Source organism: Medicago truncatula, chromosome 3 (assembly GCF_003473485.1).
Source record: "Medicago truncatula cultivar Jemalong A17 chromosome 3, MtrunA17r5.0-ANR, whole genome shotgun sequence".
Lineage (NCBI taxonomy): Eukaryota > Viridiplantae > Streptophyta > Magnoliopsida > Fabales > Fabaceae > Medicago > Medicago truncatula.
In genome coordinates, this window is record NC_053044.1 from 10,447,413 (window position 1) to 10,467,380 (window position 19,968).

Here is a 19,968-nt window from a genome sequence, read left to right on the forward strand (position 1 = left end):
TTAATTGATTTTTGTGGTAAATGTGTTATACGCTACTAAATGAGAATTAAATCATGGGGAACAAATTATGTTGCACCTGCCATCCCCCAAATGAAGTGACAACATGTCGACTTTCCCATTGACGGTTGTTTTCTCCTCAATTGGATCCACATCAATTATAAATCCAATTACATCTGTCGAGAAACAAAAGTGTTACATTCTTTACACAATGTAATAGATTTGTATTACATATAATTTAATATTTTGCTAAACCAACCTGCCAACACCTCTTTCCCGCAACGTTTGATAAGATCATTGAAATTAACAAATTCAAAGATATAGCGAGGGATTGTGTTGTCATCCGAGCCCTCCTCAGTCACAATTGCGTCACCATAGAAACTAAGCATGGAGGGATTGTTTTCAACCACAGCATATTTCTCCTTGTTTTTTGAGACCTCAAAGTGTGAAATTACATATATCTTGCCTTCTTGCAAGACTTTCTTCAATGAAGGTGAGAACCTCCTTGGTATTGTAGCATGAATGCAATTTGCCTAGAAAGCATTTGTAAATAGTAAGTAAAGAAAGATTATTTGCGAAGGAACAACAATATAGCAATTTCATTGATAAACACCTTCTCATCAATTAGCACCATATCTGTACTAATTATTTCCTTTTTTTTTGTTATATTCAGCGTGTCCCACATGCGTGCTACCCTAACTTTGATCTTGGTATCAGGGGCAGCATTGGAGAGTTTGTTGAGAAAGGTATGCACACCATTGTTGTTGACTTCTCCGACCCTGTAAAAGTAAAGAACATGAAAAAAGATTAGATTAAAGGTTTTATTTAACATGGTAGAGGAAAAGCGCAAGAAAGTGGTTTACTTGGTTCCATTGACATCAATGGCAGACATGGTAGGGAAGCAAAGAGAGTATGTGGGAAGAAATGAAATTACACAGATAGATGTGACAGAATGAGTGGAAAAGGAATGACACCAATGCTGGTTATATAGGTGTGTGGGAAATACTGTCATTGAAATGGTTTAAAGTGTAACAAATTTTTAGGCTTTATGTGAAGGAATGCGAAGAGGCACAAATTGAAATTGTAACCAAGGATGAACATATTTTGGCCGAAATTATTCATTACTTCTATTAAATTCTAATTTGTTTATTTATTTATTTATATTTATATTGCATTCTTGGTGATACAAATAAAAAAATTGTGAACCTTGTTTACTGCGACCATTGCTTTTGTGTGGCATGATATATTAAAACCGTAACCTATAAGGAGTTACAATAAGAAATAAAGGTACATAATTTTGGTAAAAAGGAGTTACCCATATAATTGTCAGCCGCTTATAATAAAGGTAATAAGTAAGATGTGTAACTGACCATTACTACACCATAATCATTCAAGTTTTGGTAATTATTAATTAAAAAATTAGCAAATGATTTTTGGTAAATGGGATTTGCACATAGATTGCCACAATAAATTCATGGGAGTCACAAATCAGTGAATCACAATTCATTTACAATTCATTTGGCCAATAACTCGTGGCTGCATTTAGCAGTTACATATATGTTTTTTTTTGTTGAGAAATTGCATAGTTTTGAAGGATTGTGGCAGTTACATGTTTAAAAATATTTATGTCACACTAAATATTATAACCCTTTCATAGGAGAATGCATTCATTCATATAATATAATAAAATTCATATAAGAAATAAGAATTATTGGTGAGGTGACACATAAGCAAAGTCTTGCTTATAATGAGAGAATGCATGTAAGGAAATAGTTAGAAAGGGGGATGTTTGTGAGGTTACACATAGGCAAAATGTAGGTTAGAATACATGTATATATAGATAGATAGATAGATATAGATAGATAGATAGATATAGATAGATAGATATGCTACCAGAATATAACTAAGTGAGTGTGTTGAATACATAATGTTTATGTTGCTCAGAGAGAAAAACCGCTGCAAGAAGACGCTAGCTAGCTAAGCCATAGCACCTATAGCATATTTTGACACAATAAAACATATTCATTCATTCAAATTGAAAGAGTACATTGATATAATGCAAATTCGTTAAAAACAAAAAAGATGAATTTGTGAACAGGCTCACAACATTGATAATTGTCAGAAAACAGTTAAATAGGATATATATTTTAGGCACTTTGATTACTTGGTTCACAAGTTATCTCGTGAAAAGCTCATAAATATTGAAGAATAGTTCATTTATGCTTTTTACATCTAATGCCAACTGTTTGTGTAGGAAAATGCATGTCTGGATACTTAAAAAGCAAGAAAACACAAAGAAATGAAAAGGTTAACTCGCCAGGCGATCCCAAGGCGAGTTCATGGCGAGCTGAGGCAGAAAGTCCATTTCTCACTCGCTCCCAACTCGCAATGGCGAGAGAAAGGCGAGCAAGGAGGTTCAAGAGCTCGCCATGGCGAGCAAAATTACTCGCGAGGCGAACTATGGCGGCCTAGCCCTTCAAACCTGACGTGGCAAAAACCCATAGGGGAAGAAAGCTTAACTCGCCATGGCGAGAACATCCACTCGCGAGGCGAGTTGTGTCAGAACAGAAACATTATAAAAGGCCACTTGATCATAACATTAAAGCATCATCCAGGGAGATCATATCTGATACAATAGACCACTAGAGGGAGAGAGAAAGCAGGAGAAAACCAGGGAGAACTTAAGGAACAAGGAGCACAAGGATTGAAGGAATCTCCAAGATCATTGAGACATCATGGCTTGCTCATTTCATATCTTCTTTTCTCCTTGTAAGGTTACCATGACAATGTGTAGCTAAACTCTTTTTGTTGAGATTAAATCTAATCAACTCTATTAGTATGTATTTATTTTGATTATGATGTTGTTTGTTCTTAATTATCTTTTGATGTTGAGGATAATCTTGTTTTCCATTTTGATCCTATGGATTTGAATTGCTATTGGAAAATATCTTTTGAATCTAGGTTAGAATAATTCTCTATCAAATCTCTTTTTCTAGACATGGAATTAGGTTTTGGTAATCACTTTGAATATTGGAACTTAAAGCTTTTGTATCATTGAATGGTTTGGGAAATCAACTATACAACGATACAATCGACTAGTGGATCGTTCAGTAGTTTGAGAAATCGACGATCGAACGACTCAATAGAATTCACGACATCATTTGGACACGAATGATGTTGTCGAGCAATATGTGATAATATCAATTGATAATTAGGATCCGCAACACTAAATCCGAGAATACGTATGAATAGGTTGATGAATTTTAATCCCAACATAATCATTTCCCTGTTAACTCTCATCCCATTCACATTTCTGTAGTTTTATAGTTTATGAACCGAAACAATTCCGCAATCCGAGCTCAGAACGATATGAATTGTTGAATGGCCTAGAATATCGCATTAGTCCCTGAGGAGACGATATAAATACTTACAATTGTTTGATGCAAAAATATTACATCAAAATGGCGCCGCTGCCGGGGACTGGCGTTTAGATATTTGAAGCATTGAGACAATTTGTATTGTTTTGAGCATTTGTACATAATCTGTATATATTTTTCTCTTTTTGGATAGTTGTTTGCACTAACCCCTATTTGGTATACAAAGAAAAGTTTCTTGTTAGTTGTTTCCGTTTCAGGTTTGTCACATAAACGAAATCATGGCTGCTCATGGTTATAACAACTTCTACACTCCATTGGAGTATGAATCATATCAATAGTATCAACAACATCCCTCTGAAGATGAACGAATATCAAAGATGGAAAATATTTTGAATCTGTTCATGCAGCAATCCATGATAAACATGCAAGGTACTAACCAAAGATTGAAAAATTTATCATGCCAAATGGAGAAAATGCAGCTGCAACTTTCAGACATAGATGTTCAAATCAGCAATCGATTCCTTCATGAAAAGCACGAGGATGTTTCAACAGAGAATGAGGAATTCAATGATATTGTTGACGAAGGAGTTGATCAAACTAAGGAAGGTACAACATTGAAAGGATGTGGTGAATTTGAAATTGCACAAGAAATCGACACATCACACAAAGAAGAATTTCCTCAAGAACGGCCATATACTGAAGAGGCCGAAACTGTTGAAAATGAAGAAATGATGGAGGTGACAGAGAAAAAGGAACGGATACTAAGCAAGGAAGAATCAATGGAAGGAAAAGGGAAGAAAGTGAACAAGGTGGAAATTGATCGGGTCATAGATGAGATATGTGCCTTGTTCAACAAACCAAAGTTAGGGAGAACATGGACTCCATATCAGTGGTACCTTAAGTTCATGGAATTCCTCCCAAAGTGCAGGATTGCAAAAGATGATGTGCTGTCCGTTTCATTTCGGCCACCCTAACAAAAAAGGCGTCGAGCTAACGACGTTAAACAAGCTCTTGTTGGGAGGCACCCCAATTTTGTAAGTATATTTACAGTTTTAAAGCATATTAGTTGTAGGAGTCATGTGCATACCAAAACCATTCAAAGATCAGAAGCCAAAAGAAAGCAAGTTTTGAACTGTCATAGCTCGCGAGGCGAGCCCAACAAGTCGCCATGGCGAGTCAATTAGCATTTGACTGCGTTGACTACCAAAGTACTCGCCACGGCGAGTACATATGCTCGTGAGGCGAGTAACAGCTGTTCTGACAGTTACGAATTCCAAGGTCACTAACTCCTTCATTAATCTCCTTAACCACCCATTACCAACATTCCTCTCTCATTTTCGGTTTTCATTTCTCTCTCATCAAAATCTCTCAAACATTTCCTCTCCTAACATAAGTCAATCCAAGTCAAGCCTACTGCATAATCACTTCTACACTTAGATTAATTCTGATTCAGGTTTGTATACACTTTACTTTCATTCATTTCCATTTTTCATGAACAAACCCTAAGGTAGTAGATAATGAACAAGTTTCTTCAGATTAATACCCACATGACTGAGATGAAACAGAATCATGCACACATTCTTGTTGTTCTTGTTCCAATCCACAACTTTTGTTAACCCTTTTGTAAAAATTAAAAATAGGGTTTTTGTGGAACAAATCTGAAATTCAAAGCAAATGCATGATTTAGTTCATCTCTATGTCATTATCAGGGTCAAAATTGTTGTATTTAGGGTTAGGAATCATGAAACTGGAACAATTTTTGAAAAAGGGTAAATCTTTGCAATTTTCTGGGTTACTCGCCATTGCGAGATTCATCACTCGCCAGGCGAGTGTTCATCTGGAAACCCAGAAATTCATCTCTACTTGCTATGGCGAGTACATTTACTCGCGAGGCGAGTTGCACCAGAACCTGCACTTTTGTTTTAGAAACCAGCCTCTGATACTCCAATTGTTTTTTTTTACTGATGCTTAATTATCCATTTTGTTGTGTATGGTATTTTCTGGTTGTTTTGTAGGCATGGCTCCTAAGAAACCCACAAACCCCGCAAAAAGAAAGAAAGGAGAAGCATCCACCCCATGACCCCCACCTAGAAACCAACCGTACGACCACGAGAGGTTTAAATCTCGGTACCACCAAGATCGATACAAGGAACTGCTTAAACAGAGTATGTGGCCCGATAAACTTTTTAACATAAGCCCTCAAGGACCCTACCAAGACCTCCTGAAACTTTTAACTGACCAAGGGTGGGGAAGACTGCTCCAACCTATCACCGACCTCAATGCTGAGCTCGTGCGTGAATTCTACGCCAATGCTCTTCCCAAAAACCTCACCGAGCTATTCGTCTTTGAAACCTTTGTAAGAGGTCGAACCATCCGCTTCGATCGCGAAGCAATTAACACATATCTTGGTGACCCATTTCCGCTAAGTGATGAGGATGATATGGATGAATTTCATGAAAACCAAAACAGAGGCACCTTTGACATTGAGCCAATGAAAGAAACAATCAAGAAGGGTATCCTGTTAGAGGGTACAACATATGATGTGAGCGATGCTGGCAGAGAGTACCGCGCTCAGTATAAATTTATGAACAACACCTCCAAATTCATCCTGAAGTTTATCCTTCACAATGTCAAACCCAACAGCCACTTGTCCGATTGTACCGTGGATGTATGCCCATTAATCTACTACATTCTCAAGGGCATCAAAGTCGACATAGCCCACACTATTGCTTGGGAATTGAAGTTGGTCAGACTTCAAGGAAAAGGCGAACCAAAAACCTGCCTCGCTTTCCCCGGACTCATTATGGGCTTGATCAAGGATACACGAATGAAGATGCCCACTGCTGTACATGAGGAAATCCGGAACCCCATTGATGACGACTTCATCAAACGTTACATCATGGGTGAAACAAAGAAAGATCAGGGCAAAGGCAAACATGCCTCTTCTTCTCAGGCAACACATCCACAACCAGGGTCCGAACCATTTCAGATTCCACCCACGACTGCCTTCGACTTTTCCAGCTACGCACAATGGCAACATCAGTGCCATACTCACACTTGGAACATGCTGGCAGCCACTAACCGAGCCAACACATACTTCCAGCAGTCCCAATATCTGATGCAACAGCAAGCAGGGTACCCTCCGGAGGTTATGGGGCAGTTCATGAGACCTCCCGCTTTTCAGACTTATGTAAATTGGCCTGAGGACATGCCAGGTCCTTATGGAGGGGATGCATGTCATGATGAGGCAGCTGAACACGATGGTGGTGAGGGAAATGATGAAGGCATGGAGGAAGATGATCCAATATTTGTGCATAGTGCGACCTCCACTCGAGGCGATGATGATGATGATGGTTCCAATGACATGCATGGATGAGAAAGAAGAGAAAAGACTCGAAAGCTCACCTTTGATTGAGTGATATTTTAAAAAAAGCTTTCAGTCGATTCTTTCTTTCTCTTTTATCTCTTTTAATTGCATTCTTTGATATTACTTTTGTTGTTGTTTAATTTGGCACAATGACTCAACTTCTGTTATTTGACATTTTGTTTAATTATTATGGTACTTTCGTATTCCTATCCGTATTGTTCAATGTTGTATTGTGTTGTTTTAAAGTAATAGGTTTAATGCTTTTTGTGTTATTAAGTACTTCATGTGTTGTTTTAAAGTAATAGGTTTAATGTATTGTGTTGTTTGAAAAGAAAATGCTCAAAGCTTCAGATTTCAAAGCGCTTGAAAGATAGCCAAAGCTTGAGCAAAATCTCAGATGAATGGTAATGATAGATAGTTGTGACAAAGCGCATAGCCAAGGTACAAAGTTTCCGGTTTTTCTAGGTTTTTACTTGAATAGGAAACGAATACTTTGCACAAATTTCAGTTCATTTAGTTCTCCGCGATAATGTGTTTGTTTGTGAACCACTTAGATCCAGCCTAAATGTGAGGATACTTCAATGTGCTTAACTTATATGCAGGAGACCAACATTCAATGTTTAACTCGGTCGTTTTATGTTAAATCCAATATCTGCTTTGAAATTTGTGAAAGCATAGAAATGATCAAGGCGATTTTTGAAATTGAGTGAAAACTACTTGACCACAAATAGCCTACCCTGTGAGAAGAGCGAGTGTCTGCTAACCCAGCTGAGCCAAACGAATCAGAGTCCTCAGTAATGAACTGTCAATTCATAAGCACATTGCTTGATGAAGTTGCCTAAAATTTTCAAAATTCAGTTCATTATTGACGCATTATGAGACTTTGATATGTTTTTCATTGTTGAACCCTAGACTTTCATGTTTATTATCCCTTGCCATAGTAGGGGAACATTCAAAATAAGGTTGTGTTTTTGTTCAAGTTGGGGAGAAAAGGTAGGTATAAATCAATTGTCAAGTGAATTGGTGAATGTTTAATTGTGTTCAAAGATAATATTGTTTGTAAATTCAAATGAAAAAGAAAAGAAAAAGTGTACATGAAAATTAAAAAGAAAAAAAGAAGAAAAGAAAGAAAAATCCAAAAAAAAAAGAGAATAAGTTGTCATGATCAAAGGGGTATTTGGTTTATCACCAAGGGCTGTTTAGAATTTAAAGGGATTGTTGCAAATTTACATTTTTTATGGAATGTTCCCTTATGCTTGGCCTTTTTGAATTCAATTTCCCACAAATGACCCTTCTTTTGTAGCCAAGCCACATTATAACCCTAAAAGACCTTATGATCTATGCTTTCATGTTTTTCAAGATGGTATGTTGGATGGACACATAACTTGATCAGGATGTTAGCATGAGTGTCGGATGTGTATTCATGTTCCACATTTCATGATTTAAATTTCTTATTTACTTTCAAAGAAGAGTGTTAGGTGTGGTTCATCGATAACCATGTTATTGCCTTGAATTATATGAAGTGAATTTTGTGTTTGGGGCATGTTTCACATTCACAGTTTATTCCTAGATTAATGAGAAACTCCAGACTTGCCCGCACAGTTCACAATTTAATCATGTCATCTGACATTTGTTAAAACATTTGATCGTATGCCTTTGTACTTTAAAGCTCTTGTCCAATGGGTGTGTATTTCCTTTTTGAAGTCAATTGTTTGGGGACAAACAAATATTTAAGTTGGGGAGAGTTTGATAAGTGTCAGAAAACATTTAAATAGGATATATATTTTAGGCACTTTGATTACTTGGTTCATAAGTTATCTCGTGAAAAGCTCATAAATATTGAAGAATAGTTCATTTATGCTTTTTACATCTAATGCCAACTGTTTGTGTAGGAAAATGCATGTCTGGATACTTAAAAAGCAAGAAAACACAAAGAAATGAAAAGGTTAACTCGCCAGGCGATCCCAAGGTGAGTTCATGGCGAGCTGAGGCAGAAAGTCCATTTCTCACTCGCTCCCAACTCGCAATGGCGAGAGAAAGGCAAGCAAGGAGGTTCAAGAGCTCGCCATGGCGAGCAACATTACTCGCGAGGCGAACTAAGGCGGCCTAGCCCTTCAAAGCTGACGTGGCAAAAACCCATAGGGGAAGAAAGCTTAACTCGCCATTGCGAGAACATCCACTCGCGAGGCGAGTTGTGTCAGAACAGAAACATTATAAAAGGCCACTTGATCATAACATTAAAGCATCATCCAGGGAGATCATATATGATACAATAGACCACTAGAGGGAGAGAGAGAGCAGGAGAAAACCAGGGAGAACTTAAGGAACAAGGAGCACAAGGATTGAAGGAATCTCCAAGATCATTGAGACATCATGGCTTGCTCATTTCATCTCTTCTTTTCTCCTTGTAAGGTTACCATGACAATGTGTAGCTAAACTCTTTTTGTTGAGATTAAATCTAATCAACTCTATTAGTATGTATTTATTTTGATTATGATGTTGTTTGTTCTTAATTATCTTTTGATGTTGAGGATAATCTTGTTTTCCATTTTGATCCTATGGATTTGAATTGCTATTGAAAAATAAATTTTGAATCTAGGTTAGAATAATTCTCTATCAAATCTCTTTTTCTAGACATGGAATTAGGTTTTGGTAATCACTTTGAATATTGGAACTTAAAGCTTTTGTATCATTGAATGGTTTGGGAAATCAACTATACAACGATACAATCGACTAGTGGATCGTTCAGTAGTTTGGGAAATCGACGATCGAACGACTCAATAGAATTCACGACATCATTTGGACACAAATGATGTTGTCGAGCAATATGTGATAATATCAATTGATAATTAGGATCCGCAACACTAAATCCGAGAATACGTATGAATAGGTTGATGAATTTTAATCCCAACATAATCATTTCCCTGTTAACTCTCATCCCATTCACATTTCTGTAGTTTTATAGTTTATGAACCGAAACAATTCCGCAATCCGAGCTCAGAACGATATGAATTGTTGAATGGCCTAGAATATCGCACTAGTCCCTGAGGAGACGATATAAATACTTACAATTGTTTGATGCAAAAATACTACATCAAACATCCATGTTAATAGCATAAAACGGCAAAGTACAAATGCCTACACATATGACTATATTTAAATCTTCGGAATAACCATGTTTCCGGATCTGCAACGTGGATGACGCCAAAGTCATTGATTGAATCTGCACTGGATCGAAGCTGATATGATAATCTAAAGTGATTAAATACCTAAGAGAAACAAGGAAAACAAAAAACGTCGCACAAAGAAGACGAACAACCAACGTCGTACGAAGACGACGAAATCACAACGAAATAGATGTGAAAATCACTTAATTCAATAAAAGGGAAATAGAAAAACGAGTTAGAGGAGTGATTTTGGGTCAAAAATTGACCCTAAATCATCCCTCTTTGGTGGATGAAGGAGAAGAAACTAGGGTTTTTGTGACGGCTCACGATAGAGTTTTATTTTACATATGAGGCATTAGTTTTTTCATAGCACCTATAGCTTGAAAGCATATAAATTATAATTAATTATTAAATAAAGGCTAAATATTAATTAATTATACTATATAATAGTATATGCTATAAAATAACCTAGTTTGCTCTAAATAGGTTAAGATGACAACAACCAAATTGAAGAGTATCGTTGCTGCCTGGTGAGATAAACTTGTTGTTCAGATACAAAGGAAAACACCCATCCGAACTTGACTAGAGATGAAACTAGGTCTTTTACCCGTGCTATCGCCTGGGACATTAAAAATGGAGAAACTAAAAATGTTCTGATATTATTCATTACATAAAAAGTAAAATAAATAAACATAAAAAGTATTTAAGGGCGTACAAATATTGGGTCACACATTTTCGAATATCTCCTTATAAACTACATTTGAGGTGGTGCTGATACAATCCTCATTGTTATCCGTTAATAATATCTTCAGACCATTCCTTGATGTAACACGTGATATCGCAACATATAGCTGCCCATGCAAGAAGACCGATTATGAAAGATAGATGCCAACTTGCTTAAGTGATTGTCCCTCACTTTTGTTTATAGTCATTGTAAAACGCAAGATTACTATCCATTTTTTAACCATCAAATGAAATTGGTTTATTTTGGATCTTAAATGAAGTTCAAATTGCAACTTAAATAAATTTATAGTAGACTTTAGCAGACTATCAATATAGATATCGCAAAGGAAGCATACAAAGTAAACAATATAACATTTCTATAATCTATAAAAGATCATGCCAAATAAATATGAAAAGCAAACATGATTGGGTAATAATTTGATTGTCAAAAATAAATTTTAATTGGATGGATACTCGAAATATAATGAAAGTTACAATACATTATATTTTCCATAGCATGCTACTCTCTGAAAATAAGTTTAAACGAAAGGACATACATAGCAGATAAATAAGTTTATAACAATATTTAAATTAATGTTATAGCATTTTCATTAATAATAAGATGATGGTGTACACTACCATCAAATTTGTTCATAGAAACTTCCTATTAAGGCACTTCAATTATAAGAGGCATGTTCAACAAACTTAAAACTTAACATATGATAAAAAGCAAAGTAGAGTAAAAGGAGAGTTCCAAATCATTGTTTGATACTAATTTTCGTTCAAATCACTACCGGTTGACAATACGGTTACAAAAGCAAAGTAGCACCAAGCACCACCAATCTCAAATCATCTTAGAGGTGGAGAGTGATTAGACTCAAAACACAATTCAATTCATAGAAAGGGAAAAGCTATTACCTTGAGAGAAACTTTGCAAAATTAGCAAATTTGAACAACGATGACTTATTTCTCTTTATCTGGAGTGGCAAGTTTTAGGTGGAAAAATTGTGTTGTTCTTTTTGTTTGCCTGGCTGATGCAATGCCGCAGACGACAACGGCGAAGGTGATGTCGGATTCGAGAGCATTGGTGAAGGGCGACGACAAGAGAGAGCTGCGGCGACGGAGAGAGCGGTGACAACAAAGAATTTTGTTTGAATGTCTGGGAGTGAGGTGGAAGATGAACAACTCAAAGGGGGAAGGGATTTGTTTGAGTAAAAGCAATCTGAATTCCAACACATAAAGAAGGAATAATGGGAGAGGAGAGAAGAGAACTTAAAAATGAAGGAGAAAGAGGTGGGCATCAATAAGTGTGGAGTCAATTTGGGAATTGGAGGATAATGAATGAGTCAAAACTTGGATAAGTGCATAGGAAATATACATCAAATTTGAAAGTTTGACTCAGATTAAATCAAAGGATGAGATGCATGCTTAACCAAATGATGAGATCCAACGGCCTCCCTTGTTTTGGAGTCAAAACCAGTTAGGTTTAGGGTTTGCAAAGTCATTAGCAATGTTAACAAAGATTAGATATAAGTATGATAAGTATGATAATAATTATTTACCTATCGACATGGAAAAAAGGCGATCTTAGGAGAAGTATTTTTAACATTCTAGTATAATACCATAATAGAAAGTATTTTTAAATTAGGGGGTGAAAAAATGCACTTTAGTCAAATATTTATCATTTAAACTCACAAACTATTAAATAAGTAAATGACCATAGTATAAACACACCTAATTGGTTATATTTGGTGTTTCAGATTTGCAAATAATCTGAAACAAGTGTAGGAATTATAACTTAATTCTATTAGGCTGACTTTTGATAATTATATTAATAGACTCATATTATGTAGTCTATCCCAGTTAAATGGCTATATTCGTAAGATCCTATTAAAAAGGATCTATATATATTATAATATTATTCAAATATTAAATTTATAGACTGTATGCGTTAATTAATATTTGGTATTAATCACATAGAGTAACTTATTCATATGAACTAGTTACAAACCTGTGCTTCGCACGGGTTCAATAACGTATTCGATAAAAAAATTCTTCGAAAGAAAAGATGTTAAAACGACGGAACATTGTGATTCATCATAAAATATGTATGGGCTGATTTAGAGATCATATAATCAGTTTATGAGATTATGAATTGACATAATATTTAGGATAAAAACAATTAGAACCAAAAGGGAACCAATGATGTGTGAATTATGATTACATATTATCCAAAATTATAAAAAAGAGTGTTGTTGTTGTAGAGTTAGCAAAAAAGGATTGATACCCATATTTACATCAGATGAAACCAAGCAAAGAAGTAGCATCGGTGAGTGAAGATAATCTTGTCTAGGATTAGAGTTAATGTGATATGTTGAAAGTGCGGGTCATGAACACCAAATCTTTATTTGAGAACGACTTGAACGTGCATATTTTTAGGTGGCTTCTCTACATAAAAAATTAGCTTATCACCTACCTCTAACATATGTTCTCGGCAAAAGTTGAACCATTGACCGCCTAAGTATTTTTCGTAACTTGCTCTCTTTGCCGTTATCAAGCGACACTTATACCTTTTTTGAGTTTGTTTGTCGATGAGTGTGATTTTTTTCCATGTTCCTTTTACAAATGTCTTTGATATCTCATTTGGGAAGTGCTGGGTACAAAACAAATTGCAGTGTTAATTAGATGTTATATATACAAGTACATTTCTAAAACATTTACCAAAACATTATAAAGATTTGCTGTAGGAAAAGAACATGTTCTATTTTGTTCAAGAGATTAGGAAAACAACATTATAATTAACATGATACTAATTGAAACCAATGAAGGAACCAACTATGTGCAGATTAACGTTACATAATAGTTAGGTTTATAAAAAAGACTGCAAGTGTCATAGACTAACCAAAAAAGGATTTTTGCCAATATTTACATCAGAAAAAATGAAAAGAACAAATGGCATCCCAAAGTCAAGATAGTTTACGATTACAGTCCAAAGTGATGCGTCAAAATAGTAGAAGCTCAAATAGTTCAGCAACAAAGATCTACTTTGGAACAACTCGAACATGCAAGTTCTTCAGTGACTTTTCGAGATTAAAGATGAGCTTACCACCTTCTTCCATCACACGTTCTTTGCAGAAATTGAACAACTGCTCACCCAAGTATTTTTCATAGCTTTCTCTTTCGGCGGTAATGAGGCGACACTTATATTTTCTCTGTGTCTGGTCATCAATGAGAGTGATTGTTTTGCGCTTTCCTTTTAGAATTGTTCTTGACACCTCATATAAGTTATAAAATAAAGGTAGCATAACTGATTTTAAGCTAAAGAAAATGTATCATGACTTCTAATTTATCTTTCTATTATCTTCATAAAAAGGCTAGATAAAAGCATTCATGTGCATTATATGAGCCCAATTGACCAATTAACATTGTTGAAACAAATGAAAATTAAGCATCACTCCCGCATGTGCATCTATAGCTAGCACTATTTGACATTGATGTCTTCGAACATTTGGTGCAACTCTCATAATATCATCAAAACTGGTTAGGATTGAATTTAGTTGGTTTCCAAATAGTGATGCAATATGTATCCTAACACAAATTATGCACATGAAATAAAGAATAATACAATATGTATTTTTAATTTGTGCGTAAAAAAAATTCAAAGCATGTTTGTGCATAAAAAAAGCAGACCTTGACTAAGTTTAAAAATTCAACAATTGGCCTAACCTGAGACAGATTGAAAAATCATTGTACGAAGTACATTGAGGAGAAGTCGAACTCTGACTTAAGTTTTGACTGATGCTTTGACTATGAGCTTGAGAATTGTTAAGGTCACGACAACAATTCAAGAAACATGATCAAAAAACAATCAAATCAGATTGTGAAATAATAATTTACTCTAGCACTGTATTGCGAAATCATAATGCAAACTTACTAAGTCTTAAACTTCTCAACAACCGGATAATGTAGGTTGATGAGCAGCCTCGAACCTAACCAATTGTTACATTATTTGGGTTGTCATTGACTACAAAATAGAAGCAAAGAACTCAAGGTAAATAGATGGTAAATGATAAAGCTACGGAATATTTTTCTCATAGTGTTATATCAACTATATTCTCACTGCATAAGGAAAGACATATTTCAAGTCATTATCAAACTTATACAAAATCCTATCATCTGATCCTGAAATATTAGAAAATAATACCTTTTATCTTTCAACACAATGTTCGTACACAATTTCTTTCTAGTCCCAATTGGCATTGTCTTAACAATCTCATGAAGAAGCCCGATGATTTCTTAAAAAAAATTACTATTATAAATGTTGGAATTTAATTAATGCCATATTTTTGTATAAGAATACCATATTTTTGGTGTGTTTCAAAAATATAAGAATTTATATTATATGATATTATATTTGTTACATTGTTGGTGTAATGGAGACATATATGTTTAGTTTTTTTGAATAAGAAAAAGATATGCATAGTTTCTTACAATATAAAGGTGCATTATATATATATATATATATATAGGACATTTTAAATGAGATGAGTGAAAAAAAAAAATAAAAAAAATAAAAATAAAATAAAAAAAATGAGATGAGTGATTATTATGAGAGATGAGAGGACTTAATAATAACCATTAGATCTAAACTAATCATTTCATCAATAGCTATGCTGTCAATTAAAACAAAAAACATAGTTCTTCGTCTTTCCTCTGCACACGCTTCTCAATGCAACTTGTACAGAACCCTTTAGCTGGCGATGGCGATGCTTACTGCTTTTGTTAGAAGATTTCTATGGCCACCTAAATCATACATACGCCAATTGAATGTTTTTTTTCTTTCTATTTTCCATTTTCGTTGTAACGCCCTAGTTGTTATATTTAATTATTTTTATTAATGTGGAGTATATATATATTTATATATGAGGTTTGGTGATTTATGTGGAGTATATGCATATATTTATATACATATGTGTGATTTTGGGTGATTTATGTGGTGTATTATTTTATTATATGGTTTATTTAATAATAATTAGAATAAGTATGAAATATTAGTTACTTTGGAGTTTGGGGAGTTATTTAATAATTATTAAAATTAATGGGGAGCTAATGGAAATATTAGGGAGTTAAGTAAGAGGGAAGTTGGGAAATAGACGTCAGAAGCAGTTTTACGTGAAACCAAGCCAAGGGAGAGAAAACCAGGAACAAGAGAGGAGAACCAAGGGAATCCATTTTTGTTGTGCATTTTCATTCTGAACTAAGGTAAGGGTGAGGTTTACTTCAAGAATGTAGTTATTGAATTCTGATTTTGTGTTTAACAGAGTTTTGGTGAGAATTAGGGAAATTGGGTTTTTATGATGAAATGATGAATTTGAAGTTGTAAGTGTGAATTTGGTGTTAGAAATAGGTTCTAAGTGCATACAGAAAGTTAATTTGTATCTGTAAACTGATTTGGGGAGTGATTGGAAGGAAAATGAGATTTTTGGGTAAAACCAGTTTTCTGCCCGTACAGAAGTTCATCGCTCGCCTCGCGAGTAGCTGTGCTCGCCATGGCGAGTGAGCAACTTCATAGCTCGCCTCGCGAGCAGACCAACTCGCCATGGCGAGTAACCCAGATCAAAACGTGATTTTTGAAAAGTTGTTATAAGATGTTTTGGGGATGGTTTAAGGTACCTAGATGATATTAATGATGAATGGTGGAAGTTTTAGGTTAAAAAGATGAATAGGGAACCTAGAAATGAGATTTGAGTGAGAAAATGACATTTTTCCCGAGAGCACCTGATTTTCACTCGCCTCGAGTTCGCCTTGAACTCGCCATGGTGAGCTAGTGTTTTTGTGAACTCGCCATGGCGAGCAGATGTGCTCGCGAGGCGAGCTGCACAGTTCCTGAGTGTTGTTTTGCTAGCTTGAATAGTAGTGGTTGATGTTGTTGTTTTTGAGCATGGTATATATAATTATGCATTATTTTGGTTGATTGAATTGCTGGATTGATGATTACTGATGATGGTTGAAATGTATGCTAATTATTGAATCATACATATTGTTAAAGTGGAGTCACATGGAGTTGCATTGCATGGTCAGTTGTATGTAGATATACACAAGTAGGTCCATTGCATATGCATAAAACAGCGGTGAGGGCTTCGGTCCTGATGAATGCTTTAACCATTCAAAAGCGGTGAGGGCTTTGGTCCTGTTTGGTACCACATGCATATTGCATCCATTGAGAAGTCTAAGATGGTGTCTTAGCAGTGTTTTCATGTCATTTGCATGAGTCTTAGTTGTTGATTGCGGTTGTTACTTGAGTATTGATGTTGTTGATGAATATGTATTTATGTACTTATTGTGATGGAGAGATATTGATGTTGTTGTTGTTGCTTGTGACTTATACATATATATGTTTACAAGATGATGTGTTTGTTGATTAGGGTGTTAGATTCAATTGAAGATTTTAATATCTATATATATTGTTGTGAATATCACCCCTTCTGCTTGAAAATGTTGCCCTTCCTATGGGTAACTTGCAGGTGATCCTTAGTAGTTGGTGGTGGCTCAATGTCGTGTCTAGGGCTCTAATACGTGGGATGGGAACTATTATTTATTTTATTGTTTATTTCCTTCCATGTATCAAATTTTGGAATTGTGATGTTTTATTGTCTTTTGAACAATGTTGTTGAATTATGCTAAGGCCTTTAATGCCATAGACTGTTGTTGGATGTTATGAGGTTATGGATTTGAAAACTATTCCGCTGCTATGTTTTCATAAATAATAAGTTGTTTTGATTAAATAGTTTTATCTTCTATTTAAGAAATTTTGAAAATGACGTGTAGCATGCCCGTTGTGAATTACTCTGTTGTATAAATGTTATTTAATTGTTTTTGGGTAACGGGGTGTTACATTGTGACCTATTTCTTATCAATTGATTGAATTTTTTAAAAAGGGTTAATTTAAGTTGGATTTGAACAATAGTAGAACTAAACTATAATTTAACTCTTAACCAAATCAGCTTGTGATTATTTGTTAGTCTTCTATGAAATTACTCTAACTAATTGGAATTTCTCTCTCAAAGCTATCATAATCTTTCTTTTCTTTGATAAAATCTTATTATGTTTTCTTTCTATTGAACCTAAATTGAGGGAGAGGAAAGAAAGAAACAGAAGAACGTTGAAGAGATCCTTTCTATAGCGAGAAAAATCAAGGAAGAACAATACATAGGAAAGGTGAAAAGAGCAGGTCACTTATGGCTTATGCAATAGAGAGAGAACGGGATAAGGGAAATGGAGAAAGCCAATTTACTCTTAACACTTCTCTCATTTGATATGCCCCCTCTCTCTCTATTGCAACGCAAAAAATCTTATATATATATATAAGTATAATTTTTTAGGCATCTAGACCTTTTTTGAAGAAAAGACATCTACAATTTTACTTTTAATTAAAATCAAAATTTTATAAAAATAATCATACGCATTATGCAACGCAAAAAAAAATTATACGCAGTAGCGTAACAAAAAAACAGACACACATAAAGTATTACTCTAAATGTTAATGTGTGTGTGTATATTTGTGAGGTTGAAGAAAGAAAATAAAAATATTTGGTATCATTAAATGACAGCGTGAATAAAAATATTTGTGAGGTTGTGATGATTAAACGATATTGAAATTAAATATATAAATGATAAAAGGATAAAATAAAATTTCTTTGAAAAAAAAAGTAATAAAATTAAATGGGACCTCCTTAAAAAAAAAATTAAATGGAACGGTTCAAAAAAAAAATTAAATGGAAGAAAAAAAACGTATTGAAATATAATATTAAAAAATAAAAGAAAAGGTTCCTAACGTGAATTGAAGAGAGATACTTGTGAAATAAATTGTCGAGAAGTAGTTTTTTGAAGTAGCATTCAACAACTTTTGGCCAAAGCTCATTCCATTCAATTTTATGCATTAAAAAAAGTACATATTTTAGTAATTACTTAATTGATATTGTATTTGGCCTAACTTCTCCTTAAAAATGTAGAGAAGTTGAAAAAAAAAGTAGGGTCAAACAGTATCTTTTTCGCCCACAACGACAGTGTAGAAGCAACTGGATTTGGGAGAAAAAATTGGAAAATAGTTAAAAACAAAAAATTGTAAAATAGTTAAAAAAAAATTGGTGAGGTAGCACTCAACCAAGCAACACTAAAAAAATTATATGCATTAGCGTAACAAAAAAACAGATAGACGAAGATAAAATATTACTCTAAACGTTAATGTGTGTGTGTGTATATTCGCGAGGTTGAAGAAAGGAAATAAAAATATTTGGAATCATTAAATGACAGCGTGAATAAAAATATTTGTGAGGTTGTGATGATTAAACGATATTGAAATTAAATATATAAGTGATAAAAAGATAATAAAATTTCTATGAAAAAAGATAAAATTAAATGGAACGGTTAAAAAAATAAAGTTAAATGGAAGAAAAAAACATATTGAAATATAATATTAAAAAATAAAAAAAAGGTTCCCAACATGAGTTGAAAAGAGGTGCTTGTAAAATATATTGTCGAGAAGTAGTTTTTCAAAGTAACATTCAACAGCTTATGGTCAAAGCTCATTTCATTCAATTTTATGAGTTCAAAAAAGTTCTTTTTTAGTAAGTACTTAATTGATATTGTGTTAGGCCTAACTTCTCCTTAAAAATGTAGAAAAGTTTGAAAAAAGTCGGGTCAAACGATACATTAATCTCCGACAACAACAATGTAGAAGCAACTGAATTTGAGAGAAAAATTGAAAAATAGTTAAAAATATAAAAATTAGAAAATAATTAAAAGTTATTAAAAATATAAAAATTAGAAAATAATTAAAAAAATTGGTTAGGGGCAAGAATGAAAATTCATAGGCAAAAAAAAAAACTCACTAATAAGTAGATTACCAAAATACCCCCCTCCTAGGGGCAAAATGATAAAATCAATGGACATGTATTTTTATAATAGTATATATAGATATAGATTTATCTCCAATGCTCTACATATTTATAGACACCTACAAATTTAGTATTACCGAAATATTATATATAAGATGTATAACATGGACACCATATATATAGTAAAATCACTTTATTTTCATTTAAAAAAATATTTATTAGAAGACAACAAATTTTGGTGAGCTATGCAGAATTTCAAATTGTCAAACTTATACTCAATTTGTGAAATAGCTATATTAATAACCATACTCATCAGTGAATTTTATAATTTATTTATGAAAAGCTAAATAAGATAATTTGTAAGTGGTTGTAACTAGTCATAAGCCATATTTGATTACCTTATTATAACTAGATTAAGCCTAAGGTATGCATAATAAGAT

The 19,968-nt window shown here is 34.0% G+C and overlaps 1 protein-coding gene across 1 annotated transcript; it reads left to right on the plus strand.

Annotated features, from left to right (window-relative positions):
• The first annotated feature begins 3,787 nt into the window (after positions 1-3,787).
• On the plus strand, positions 3,788-4,348 carry LOC112418342 (uncharacterized). The gene has a single exon (XM_024774644.1). It carries the CDS (start codon positions 3,788-3,790, stop codon positions 4,346-4,348), a length of 561 nt encoding a protein of 186 aa, XP_024630412.1.
• Positions 4,349-19,968: the final 15,620 nt, after the last annotated feature.

What these genes read in the sequence shown, in the direction of transcription:
- LOC112418342 (XM_024774644.1), top strand. Translation starts at nt 3,788, where the DNA reads ATGATAAACATGCAAGGTACTAACCAAAGATTGAAAAATTTATCATGC.